Source organism: Meleagris gallopavo, chromosome 6 (genome assembly GCF_905368555.1).
Source record: "Meleagris gallopavo chromosome 6, MGAL_WU_HG_1.1, whole genome shotgun sequence".
NCBI classification, from domain to species: Eukaryota; Metazoa; Chordata; class Aves; order Galliformes; family Phasianidae; genus Meleagris; species Meleagris gallopavo.
The window spans coordinates 50,050,157-50,062,756 of record NC_139409.1 but is presented as its reverse complement, the minus strand read 5'-3'; the positions used below and the strand labels follow the sequence as shown (position 1 = coordinate 50,062,756).

Here is a 12,600-nt window from a genome sequence, read left to right as displayed (position 1 = left end):
AACTTTCTGTGGTTTTGTGGTAAATGTTAGGAAAAATTGTTGTGTTTTGTTAAGGTATCGCTTTTGCACTCACTAGTAAATCCAGACCAACTCTGGGTTTAAAAGCAGGATTTATCATCCTTTGGGGCATGATTTTAAGGGTTTAATCTGTACAGTGCCATACTGTAATGACCCTCATCGTTTTCCTCCTTCTTCCCTCCTTTTTTCTCCCAAATTCAGCCCTGCTCTGAGTTTCACATACCCTCCTACACCGGTATCCCTCCAGCAAATGCATCAGCAAATTATAAGTCGTCAGCAAACCCTGGGTTCTGCCTTTGGACACAGCCCTCCTCTCATCCATCCTGCTCCAACTTTTCCTACCCAGAGACCTATCCCTGGCATCCCCAGTGTCCTGAACCCTGTCCAGGTCAGCTCTGGACCTTCTGAGTCCACACAGGTGAGAGAAATGAAAGAAACCTTTGCACCCAGCTAATTTAAAAATGAAAAAATGAAAGAAATCACTTTGTCTTGTTAGCAATTAATCACCACTGTCACCAGGACCCTTTGATAACAGTTTTCTTGCAGCTATAGCATTTGCTGTCCCATTATTATAAATCATGGGCTTAGATGCAGTGTTCCTCATTGGTAGCATGCTTTTTAATCCTCGTAAATATTTCAGTGTGCTGCAACAGCTCCTTATTCCAACCTGCCTTTGTTGGATTGGACAGCATTATACAGGTGGGGAGCAAAGAACAGGAAAAACACGTAGAAGCACTTAACATTTTAAAGCTTAGCATCTTCACATCCAAATCAAGTAGTCTAGCATACCTCGAGACACAGAGTCGTATTTTGCCGTCCTGAACAGGTGTGAGCTGCTCAAAGACTGTGCAGAGGGTTGAAGTTTTTTTTCTCTGGTTCATGCGAAATTGAATGTGGTGAGTTAGAATTAATCATTTCAATAGCAAAGTTGTATTATCAAAAGCTGGAGATGTGCAGCAGGGGATCAAGACAATAATGTGCACAGCTCCTGTTTTACCTTTTATTAACTCATGTTGTTTGTTTCTAGGTGACCTGGGATAGGTTATTCGTCAGTCTGGGAGTTATCTTCTGGCTAGCTTTTACAAATGTAGATGCAGTATATACTGCTGTGGGCAGCATACTGATTTTTATGGGGTCTGTGCAGTCAGGTATCTTTAAAAGATCTCCGGATTCCTACAGGATCCATTTGCAGATATAGAAAACAATGTTCTATCCAGCAAGAAGGAAAAAAAGATTCTGGCCTGTTTATGTCAGTGGTAGCTTTGCTGCTGACTTCGGAGAATCCAGGACGTCATCTAGGATTTTTCAGTTGAGAATCTCACATTAGTGTTCAGCTTTCCTCCCTATCCACTAATATAATGGGAAATGCACTAAAAAAGCTGAAATCTTGCATATAGACATGAAGTGGGAAAACTTTTCCTCCAAGTGTAAAAAAGAGATCTTTTTTCTCCTGTTTATTCACACTGGTGCTTAGCAATTTGGCTTTTCAAAGTTGCCTTTCTGAAGTTGTCATTATGTGGAAATTCAGGGTCTTCCTACCCCTCCCTGGCCTGACAAAAACAGCATTAGTCTGTAAAAAGGAATAGCATCAGATGCTCGCCTTCCCGTTCCTTCCTTCTCCATTACAAGGTTGAGCGATGCAGCTCTTCCACAAGTTAATGCTATGTAATTGAAGCACAATCTGATTGCGTATCCAATATAATTAACAGCGTAGCTTCTCCATATTCAGTTGCTGAACAGCTGCTGCACGTTTCAGTTGGTAGCTGCGTATTTATCACAGTCTAATTTTGTCTTTTTTTGGGGAAAAAAACTGCCTGCAGCAGAACAAACCCACAAGTGAGTCTGCAGTGAGCAGCACTGGGGATCCGATGCACAACAAGCGCTCCAAGATAAAGCCCGACGAGGACCTCCCCAGCCCGGGTGCAGGAAGCGTGCAGGTACAGCCTTCTGATCTCAGTTATAAGCCTTCTTTCTCACTGCTGGAGGGAAAGCACATCTTTGCCATGTTTTAGCCCTCCTTCCCCTTACAGGCCTTCATCTCATGCACACACACGAGCTCGTGGTAGCAATGGACTGAATATAGAACTTGAGCAATGAGGGTTTGCTTTGTTAAAGGATGAGGACAGAATGGAAGCAGCATGAAGGAGAAACATCTCATTTGACTCAGCCCTCTGTTATCTCTGGAAAAGGGAACCAAAGATATTCAGATCTTTATTGAGGATGAGTTTGCCGTTCAGTAAGAATATTTACACCTTGCTGACTTCTGACAGATCTTAGCACAGTGCAACGTTGAGGCCTTAGTGCTGGCCTCCAGTTTCTTCTGCCAAGCTTTCCTTTCTGGTTGATGCCACTGCTTTTAGCAGAGTGATTCTTGATTTACTGTGATGAAAGGCAGGTCAGAATCAGAGACTCAGTCTTGTGAGTGTATCTGTGAAAAGAGAACAATGTTCATCTAAATCCTTCAGCAGGCTGGAAATGGAGAAATAGCATGAGGGCATAATCTGAACCAAATGTTCGTGCCACCATCTGAGCCAGTACAAGCTGGGAAGGAGTCCCTTGGAAGAGCTAAAGGTGGCAAATCAAAAACCGAAATGAAAAGTCATCTTCCCCTAGTCACCCCTCCCCTGCACGTATTATGGGCAAGAATGGGCTGACGTGTAGCCTGAGAAGTACCAGTCTGCTTTTGAAAAGACTATTTATGCGAAAAACTGTCACTGGATTAGCAGTGTAAACACACTTTGGATGACTGGTGATTTATGTCCAACTTTATTACTAAAAACAAATTCCAGTTAATTCAGCTATGCTAAATAATGCCTTTTTCACTCATAATGCCACTGAATTATTAGGGCAAATGTGCAAATGAAGAGCTGCTTTAGTATGGGGAGAGGGAAGCTGAGCATTTATGATCTGATTTTAACTGGCATGTAAATGGATTTTTTTTTAGAAATTTTTTGCAGTGGATACTTCTGAGGAAGAAATATATATTTTACACATATACTTGACACATGGTTTTGGCTTACCAGGCCTGTTTTGAGCTTTTGTGTTCTGTAGAGCAGAGTGAACTGAGGGTATAATAATCTGTTTCCCTCACTCTGTCTTTCTTTAATGATGAAGTAATTCACTTCTCCTCCTCTGTTTCAAAATTTCCTCTCTTCACCTCTCTTTTTTTCATCTCTCCAGGAACAGCCAGAAGGTATGACCCTGGTAAAGGAGGAAGGGGACAAAGATGAAAGCAAACAGGAGCCTGAAGTGGTCTATGAGACGAACTGCCATTGGGAAGGCTGTTCCCGGGAGTTTGACACACAGGAACAGCTAGTGCATGTAAGTTAATGGTATTCAGGAACTGGGTTTAAAACTACGTGACCTTTTTCATGAGGGTCAGGTTCTCTGACCCTGTGCTGAGTCAAGTTTCTTAGCTAACAGCGCTGCAAACTGGAATGGGGTTTATGAGTTTCTGAGAATAAAGAAAACTGAGCCACAGTGCTTGACCTGTTCAGTCAGCTAAAGCTTAGTGTAAAATTCAATAAAGTCTTCAATAGAGATTGTAATGGCTCTGATCCTGTAAGCCAGCAAACACTATTTTGAGTTAGAGACTTTGATAGTTATTGAGTAATAGTAAGCTGGACATGAATTATTATTAACCTTTAGCCAAGTTTGATTTTTTCCCCAAAAGGGATTGTAACAGTAAAAATGAGTGAGGGGAGTTCTTTCCCCTTCCCTAAGGGCTTGAAGGGTTTTTTTTTGTATCAGTTTACTATCGTTTGGAAGCTGGAATGGGTTATTTAGATAAATACGTGGCGACGGAGTTATTTGGTCCTTCTAGCAAAAGCAAACTGTATAGTATTATTTGTGCTATGCTATATATTAGCTATATCTATCTTTTTTCTTCCTCTCCATTTTCCAAAGTGAACTGTTTTTAGTATTTTTTAGCATTGTAAGCTAAAAAATGAGCCATTAAATAGAATGGAACCTACCAAGTACAACACTCCCACAATTTCCAGTCACTTAGCTTGCAGGGCATCGCTTTAAGTTCATAGAACTTATAATAAATATGCTGAAAAAAAACTAAGGTATTTCCAGTCCATATTGGAGAGGGCCATCTTCAGCAAATTATATGTGTGTTGGAGTCATTTATTGTAGAAAAATGTTGAGTACTCTTCTGGAGATTGTGCAAAATCTGTTGCACAATGTGGCCATTACTGCTGAAATAGATTGTTGAAAAATGTACATTTCTCCTGAAGTTAAATAAATTAATAAATAAAATCAACCACCATGTATTTCCAAACACTATGCAAAATGGTAAACTGATGCTGCAGAGGTGACTTCAGTAAATCAGTGCCAGCTTCGACTTGCTGGAGTGTGACAGACTGGTGGTGCTGGAAATTAATCATCAAGAATTGTTATTTTATATTATTGGTAAGTAATAGTAGCAGTAGTGACAGTAACAATAGTAGTAAATGAAAGAAAATAACAAACTGAAATAATGGCAAGAATGCGACTTTTTAAATGAATTTTTAGACACTTTTTGCCCAAAACATATTCTAACATTTTAATAGGCCAAAATGAAATGTGAGAAGTGAGTATTTTTATGTTGTAATATCTTTTTGGGAAGAGATTCCATATGAAAGATTGGATGTGTTAAAAAGATCAAGTGTCGGTCTTGCAATTGATTCCATGCAGTCAGACTGATTGACATCATCTGGGGCTCTGCACAGGCAGTCTCTGTATCTGCTCATAATTGTGAGGCTAAAGCTTTATGGTGACTGGAAAACCTTTCTCAATATTCAGAAATGATCCGAGTGATGGCGATAAATAATTTACACCAAAATATATGGAATAAAAGAGAAATTTAGAATAAAAGTGCCTTTGGTAATATAAAAAAAAGGAAGAAGATTTTTTTGAAGTTGCATATATAAAATCTAATTGAATTCCACTGCGCCTGTTATTTAATAGCTAATGATTTATACAGTTTCAGGTGAGTTAAATTGACAGTGAGATTGTGCTTTTTTTTTTTTTGTTATTTCTGATGCAAATCTAACTGTCTTATAAAGGTCAACAGCAAGACTTCTCCGAAAAAAGTGTATTTCTTACATTTTTGAGTGATGGCAACATCTGAAATGGGTTTCTCTAGCTGTAAAAACAGGTAGATAAAAAATGTTTCTGTGATACAAGGAGTTCTTTTTGACAGCGCTCAAGATTTGGATATGTTATGATGGCATTCTAAGATTATGAGGTACAAGTCCCAACTTGAAACCCTGAAGACAATAAAATCATCATCCTTGCAGCAACCATCACATTCAAGTAGCTCAAATCGCACAGCAAGAGTCAGCGTGACTCAGTGCTGCTTTGTGATTCTTTTGCTGCTCCAGCAGAGGCCTGCTGTGTGGACTTGAGTGAGTTATTTCTGTCCAGAATTGCAAAAGGGCTTGAGTCATCTAGCTCTGTGTGAAAGGCTGGTTCTGCGCCATCTCCCTCGCATTTTGTCTGCCCTTGATTGCCACAGTCCCCTGATTGAGGCCCGTTGCAACGTGGGGAGTGAAGTCCAGATCTCAGTAGGGCTTCAGCTGGCTTTTAGGTGTGCAACTCCAGAAGAAAGCCTTAAGTTCCCATGTAACAGTTGTGTCCTTGAATATCTTCCCATTGCTGTGGTCTGTGGCCTTGTACCCAGATATTCATGGGTGAATACAAATAGCAGTGGCTACACTTTCCCCAGCGTCATTGCTAAGCTCCTTGACGGGATGTGTGCATGTACACCTGTGTCAGGCCCAGACAGAGCTTGTGTGTCTGTAGTGTGGGTTCATCCTTTCTCGGCAATATTTACACTGCAGTAACAGCTGGAGGCCTTGTCACGCCCAGAGTACTGTGGTGATGGGTGCTGCTGAGACACAAGGGAAGGAACGGCCCTGGTGTGGGCATGGGATTGCATGAACCATGTGCAATCAGCCACTTGTGTGTGAGGCTCCTCAGTGCTGTCTGTGGGTCCCCGAGCTAGCTTGTGTAACTGTAGGCGTGTAGCTACCATGCTATGCTTCTCAGCAGGTTGAGGGCTTTGCGGGATAATAGGTGTCAACCTTCAAATCTTGTAGGAGTTGCCTGTGCTGGCTGCATGCACTGCTGCTCTGCAGGTGCTTCCCAGATGCTCCAGCCAGGATTGAAGCGGTGTTTGAAATGGGATTCTGCTCTGTCACCCGGGACATCAAAAGCATGGGTAACCATTCCGTTTGTGTTGGTTCTGCTGTAGGGTAGTAAACACCGAGGCAGGGGAAGCTAGCAGAGGTGAAGGCAATAGTAGCTTAAATTGTCCTGGCAAGGTTCATTCAGGTAACATATGCCAGCATCTCTGTATTCCCTGACATTCAAGGAAGGCGACCAGTATGAGCTAAGAGCTACAGAAGTTGAGTGGGTACCTACAAGCAAGAGCACACGTCATGTTGTGTGCATGCACCTGCTGGGTGAGTGGGATGGCAAGAGAACTTCTAGTGAGACAGAGTGAGCTACATAGGTGTTTTCAGAGGATTTGCAAGGAAACCCTTTCCTGTCACCATTTCAAAATTTGTACATTTGACTTGGAAGCATACGGGACATCCTTACCCTGTACAGCTCAGCTGTAGCTCTCCATGCCAGTTTCCTGAGCTTTGGAAATCTGGCTGGCAAAAGGAAAATCTGTAAAATACAAAGCTCCAGAAGAAGAGCCTTAAACCATTCCTGTACACTCTGATAAGGCTGAACTTTCAAAATCTGCATGGGCTAACTGTAAGTCTTACTATAAATATTCCTCCCCACCTCCCCCCTTCTTGGAAGGGGGAATAAAGCTACAGTTTGTAGCCATGTGTGTTAGTAAGGAATCGGACTCAAAACCTCCACTGGCACAGAACAGACTTGTAACCCAAGCTTTGCATCCTGAAGCATTGAAATTTTAGAAGAACTGCAGTGTTTATGAAAAATATGAAAGGCTGATGTTTTATTTGTTGAAGAACTGTGTACATGAGCATAAATTCCCCTCTCACTAGAATGCTTCTGAAGTGGAACTCAGAAGGGGTTTTCTACAATACGCAGTGCATACAGCTCACATTGTAGGTATCATTGCTCCTATAATGTACAGGGTGTATCCACAAGCACATATACTTCCATCTGGAAAGAGGTAAAGATGGGGTTGCTCAGTGTGTTCCAGTCTTTCTGTCATGTGAGAATAACATTATTACCCTTTCGGAAATGGTGGGCTATGATTTAATCTGAAATCAAGAATAGGTAAATCAGATCCTAGCAATGTCTGGGATAGATAGTGGTGTGTAATATAGCATATGTGAAACAGTAAGTACAAGCATATCTGTGACTGGATATATAGCACAGCTTTATATCAGAAATTGTGGTCGCGGGCAGAATGGTCAGTATACAGTGGTGTTTTTCTGCTTTACTTTCTGTAGTGAAGTCCTGCTGTTACTAGTGTAAAATGTGGGTGCTATCAAGAGTACATTTAGGTCCCGTGAGACAATGTTTTCTGACTGAATTTATGAACAGAACCTGTGTTTCTATGAATAAATAACTAAAAAGCTACATGAGAGAATCGTTATTGACCCACCCAGAAGGCTTTGACGCTGTAATGATTTCAGTGCAGGAGTTCTTGTTTTCAAGTGATATGTGCCACTTAGGATTCAGCATGGTTAAATTTTCATGATACATACACCAAAAGGCAAGGTGTTAAACCGTTCACATTCTCTGCCTTATTTATAGCACCCATCCATCCTTTTTTTTTTCCACCTCTCTTACAGTTAATAGAAAGATTCATGATTCTTCATGGTTGTCTATCTAGTGTCTGACAGTACTGACTGCCCTGCTAAAGCAAGTCACTATCTATAATTGATATCCTTCTATGGAATAGGGTACTGGCTGCAATTGAAGGGTTTTGCTGAAAGCTCTTAAATCTTGACAACTTCTGCCCTTGTTCTGGTTCAGTCGCTGAGCTTCACAGCTGGGATCCCAGGGTTATTTGAACTTGGTGCAAAAGGGGTGCGTGTGTTTCACATTAGCAAATCACAAAGTGGGAGAGCAGCATTAGAGCTGCTTCTGTGGACTCCTGCCAGGTAGTCTTATTTACAGTGCCTTGTGCTCCTGAAAAGATTGCTCACATTACCGTTTGAGCATGTGTGCAGAAGATTCCTTTCTTTCCCTTCATATTTGAAAAAAAAAAAAAAAATCTTATTTATTTTAAAGCCTCAGTTTGCTGCTGGGGCCTTTATCATTCAGCTGTTTAATTAATTTCTCTGCCCAGCAAGATATTATAATTGGGCTTAGCTGAGCTCAAGTTTGTTTTAAATATGTGATAAATGCACTTGAGCACCCAGAAGCTAATAAGATATTGTATATTTTTATAAATCTGCTTTTTGTTGCAGTTTGTCTTTTTTTTCCCCCAGAAATCAGGTTAAGAATAAAATATTGCAGAAGGGTTAGACACTAAAGATAAAAGTTTGTTTAAGAAAATTATCCTTCAAGGAAATGACTGAAGTTATTGTTAAATATTAATACAATGGCAATCAGAAAAACGCAGTGCTGCCTATTTCTCATCCCCCTTGCTGTGTGGAGTTGATAATTATTTTTTTTTTAATTCAAAAACATGCTTGAAGAACTGTAGAGCTGTTTTTTTGTTGTTAACATTTTCTCCTTAATTGTGCAACAATAAAATTCTCTCATTGTTGTTACATTTGATTAGATGAGATCAAAAAGCCCTGAACTGACAGCGATGGCTTACGATCACAATCCCATTTGCCGAAGTCTTTTTGACTGTTTTCAAGCCCTGATGACTGAAGCGCTCCCCTGGCAAACCCTGGAGCAGTCACCGTAATGCTCCTGCAGGTCCCCCAAGCTGAGTTTCTGAACGTTTTTGCCCTCCTTTTCTGTAGAAAAGAGTGGATTCAGCCTTGGCAGACAGAAGTCGGGCAGCGATCCACGGAGGCCTCTGTAAAACGTAGGCTGTGCCCATAGGCTGCTTCAATTCAGGTTCTGCAGCACCTGTAGTGAATGGGGGTGCCTTGGTCAATGGCACCACGAAACTGAAGAACAGATCTGGTCAGGAGTTGAGGAGCACTGTGCTCTCTGGTGGAGCAGAAGCCTTTGGACACCCAGAAACAGGAACAACTGCAGTCAATAGACTTTTGAAAGTCCCCCTCCCAGTTCTCCCTTACTGATCTATCGCTTCTTGCTCAGCTCCTCTCTCATAGAAGTGGCAGGAAAGGACTGTAAGAGCCTCACTTTTCTGCATTAAAAGGGATCCAACTGCAATACAGGAAAAAGCTACTACTTTTGATGAGAGCTGGTTCACCTGGTTTGCAGTGGCAGAGCCATAAATGAAGGGGGAATCATGCTTTGCTCCAGCTCCCTGAGCTGCAGATGAGCTTGCAACTCAGTGGCGCAGGTGAGGTGCCAGCCCTATGAAACAAGGCCCTTTGCCATCTCAAAGGGATGTAGTTAAGCACCCCAGCTGGCGTATGTCTGTAAAGATCTGTAGGGATTTATTGTCTATTTTATTCTGCAGAGAATGTTTTTATTGCATTTCCACTATAGCTTTGGTTCTGGTGCAGTAGCAGAGATTCTTCAGCCCCTTCGGAGTCTCATTGCGCCCGATTATGGCAGCAGCTGTCCTGAAAGGTTCAGAAATGTCTCCTTTAAATTGAAAAGAGTAAGGAATAGATAGGAACATTAAATGTATTACAGTATTTTTTAATTTTTTTTTCCTGAAAAAAGGAAATGTTTTATGTACAACAGTAAAGTTTATTTGTTGGTGATTTTATTCTATTTCACCTTTTTTTTTTTTCTTCATTTCATGGGGTCTGGACCCTACCCTATATTTGGAGAAGCAGTGCTGTGCACAAAAGGAATCATTCTTCAGTAACAAAAGCCCAGGGCTTGGACTGAAGGCTGGGGCAGTGTGGAAAAGAAAGGCAGCTGCTTTGGAAGCAAGCAAGTGCTGTTTAGAGTTTTTCTTCAGCTCATGTATCCCCTCAGTGCATGTGATCTTTGTAGCTGTGAAGGAGGAGGGAGGAGGAGAGAATATAGAAGAGAAGCAAATAATTGTCAGAAATACCTGTCCAGAAGTTTGGAGTGAATGTTTAGAGTTAGATTTCAAAATTTCCTTGCTGCCTGTTTAAGGCCAAGTTGTAATTAAGATGCCAAAGGTGCTGGGATATAGGCTGTTGCTTTAAAATACACCATAATAGTAGCATCGTTTTGGCCAGCAGTTCGTTACCTGCCATTCGAAAACTAGTAAGCTGATCTCTGCCCCTACGTGCATACACATTCTCTCTTGGTTTCCACATGGGTAACTAACACATTCTTGTTCTCTTGTAGCGTGTCTTTAACCATCTATCAAAGGGGTTTTAAGGTTAAGTAACCAGACCGACCTCACGCTGTTCTCTCTGTGTTCCGTGGAGCATCAGCAGCCCCTGGGGCCGGCACATCCCTGCTCCACACCAGCCACCAGAATGCCCTCTGCCTTCCAGCAGTGTTAAAAGCCAGCGCTGCTGCCTTCTGAAGTGATCTCGTTCACTCTGGGCTTGACCCGAAGGCCAGCTGTGCTTTGGCTCAGGTCCTCTTAAGCACTCCTTAAGCATCAGCAGTTCCCCTTCCTGGAGTCTGGCTTTCGATGAATCACAGAGGAGACGAAAAAAAATAAAGCGGGGATTTTTTTTTTTTGATACAGAAAGGTTTACAAAAAAATAAATCCACCCTAATCTGTGAAGTATTAAGAGGGGATTTAGAGAGAGAAATATAATCATTTTTTATTTTAATTCCTCTGTAATTAGTGTTTCTTTCACAGCATTAGTAAAACTTGTGGTTCGTCTGCTGCTGCTATGGCTCCTGTTCACGTGAGTTGCCAAAGTCACTGTCTCTGAATTGATGTCCCTGAAAGGAATTGCTGTACTCTGGCGTGCAATTTAAATAGCACTTCCTTTTTGCTGTGCAGTAGAGAGTGATCAGTGCTCGTCCTGTGCCCAGAGAAGTTACTCTAGCAATTTAGATTGAAATCAGATCAAGTAGATACTTGAATGAGAAGGGCCATGCATAAAAGTGAGCAGGTCTTGGGTATCCCTATGCAAATTTTGTCAGAAAATCTTTATGATTGTTTGTATATATTTACTTAGCTTTATTTTCCCTGGCAGTGGAACTAGTGAGCTTCTCCAGGTTAGTGATGCTTCATGGATGATTTGCAGTTTTTTTGGGAACTGAAGGGTTGAAAGCCAGCAGCCAATTTCCAATTGAGACCGTGCTGCCTGAGTGAAGGTATAGGCACAAGCAAAGCTGCAAAATGAGTTGGCTCTTCAGCTTCTGACTCTTGTTGGCATATCACATAGAAGAGAGGCGATAGAAATCCATGCCTGCTGCTTCAGCTGCTTCAGAGCAGTAAGGAAGGTTGGGTTTGTGCATTGAACTCCAGAGAGTGTTCAGTCTTGTTCCAAGGGCCAGGAAAAGCGTATTCTCCTGGGTGGAGGTGCCATTTCTGTGTGGGTTTTTTCTTTTTTGCTGCTGCTGACTGAGTAGTTTGCAGTTAAGTAGCCTATCTTACAATGGTGAACAAGTGGAACGCTGAACTTGAACTTTCTGAGGCCTTCTGTTCTTCGTGATGTGTTTCTACATTGCTTTTGTCTTCTCAAAAAGAGTAGGGCATCCATGGGCCAAGCCATCTTCCTGTCTTTGTCATGAGTGCTGTGTTCTCCCTCTTAGATGCCCGTATTGTACCCAAAAAGCTTGTCCATAGAAATCTGTTGCCTGGAGGAACTGAAATCTGTGAGCTCAGCCCAGCTACTTTTACATGGCAGACAGAAGTGGCAGACTGGCATGTTCAAATGAAGGCAGGATTGGGTGAGCTGCATATGGGCTCAAGTGTCACTTTTGCATTTAATTCTGAGGGTTTTACAGTGTGGATTGACCTTTGCATTGTGTTTTGTTCATGTAAACTCTTAACAGAAAAAAAAAAAAAGAAGACCTTGCAAGCCTTATATCCGGGTTAAATAAATTCAGTGTTTTTCAGTGGTCACACTTGTGTGTGTGAATTTTTCAAGGTATTGGGTAGCTAATCTGTGAAGTAAATGGGTGGTGGTTTTGTCAGGAGTGGGTCCTCTGGTGGTTTGCGCTGTAGGTATGAGGTCTGCATATACGTTCTTATGTGTATCACAGGGCTGAGATGCCACAGTTCTCTGTGAGATAAAGTAGTCAAGCTGAAAATGAAACAAAGCTCTAACTGTATCCCTCCTTGTGTTTAGCAGAGATAAACTACAGTGGAGTCTCAGTGCTGCTCCATTTGGCTTCTGGCAGCAGCTTTAATTGGTAAAATGCAGATTTTTTTTTTTGATCAAGAGAGGATTATTCTTGTTATCAGTCTGGAGCATCTTATTTCAAGATGAAAAGGGCTTCGCTGAATTACAGATGCCAACATTTTTACAAAGCACTTGGCGATTGACATCTCAAAGAGAAAGTATGATTTATTAGCCTATAATGGCTAACACTGAGCACTGGGCTAGGTCCCACTGATTTGTGAAATTGCTTAATATGAATTGCCTTTTTGTGTAATACAAGCCGTAGGTTTTTCAA

At 41.6% G+C, this 12,600-nt stretch overlaps 1 protein-coding gene across 7 annotated transcripts in view; it reads left to right on the top strand.

The window, feature by feature from the left end:
- Nucleotides 1-12,600, top strand: part of GLI3 (GLI family zinc finger 3) — a 208,288-nt gene that overhangs the window by 166,137 nt on the left and 29,551 nt on the right. For 6 of the 7 annotated variants that reach the window (XM_085226712.1, XM_085226709.1, XM_085226708.1 and 3 more), the window contains 3 exons: nt 220-436; nt 1,839-1,955; nt 3,199-3,339. In XM_085226712.1, the coding sequence (XP_085082838.1) occupies nt 220-436; nt 1,839-1,955; nt 3,199-3,339 (475 nt within the window). The remainder of the gene's footprint in view (nt 1-219; nt 437-1,838; nt 1,956-3,198; nt 3,340-12,600) is intronic. The other variant, XM_085226710.1, reaches the window with a different exon arrangement.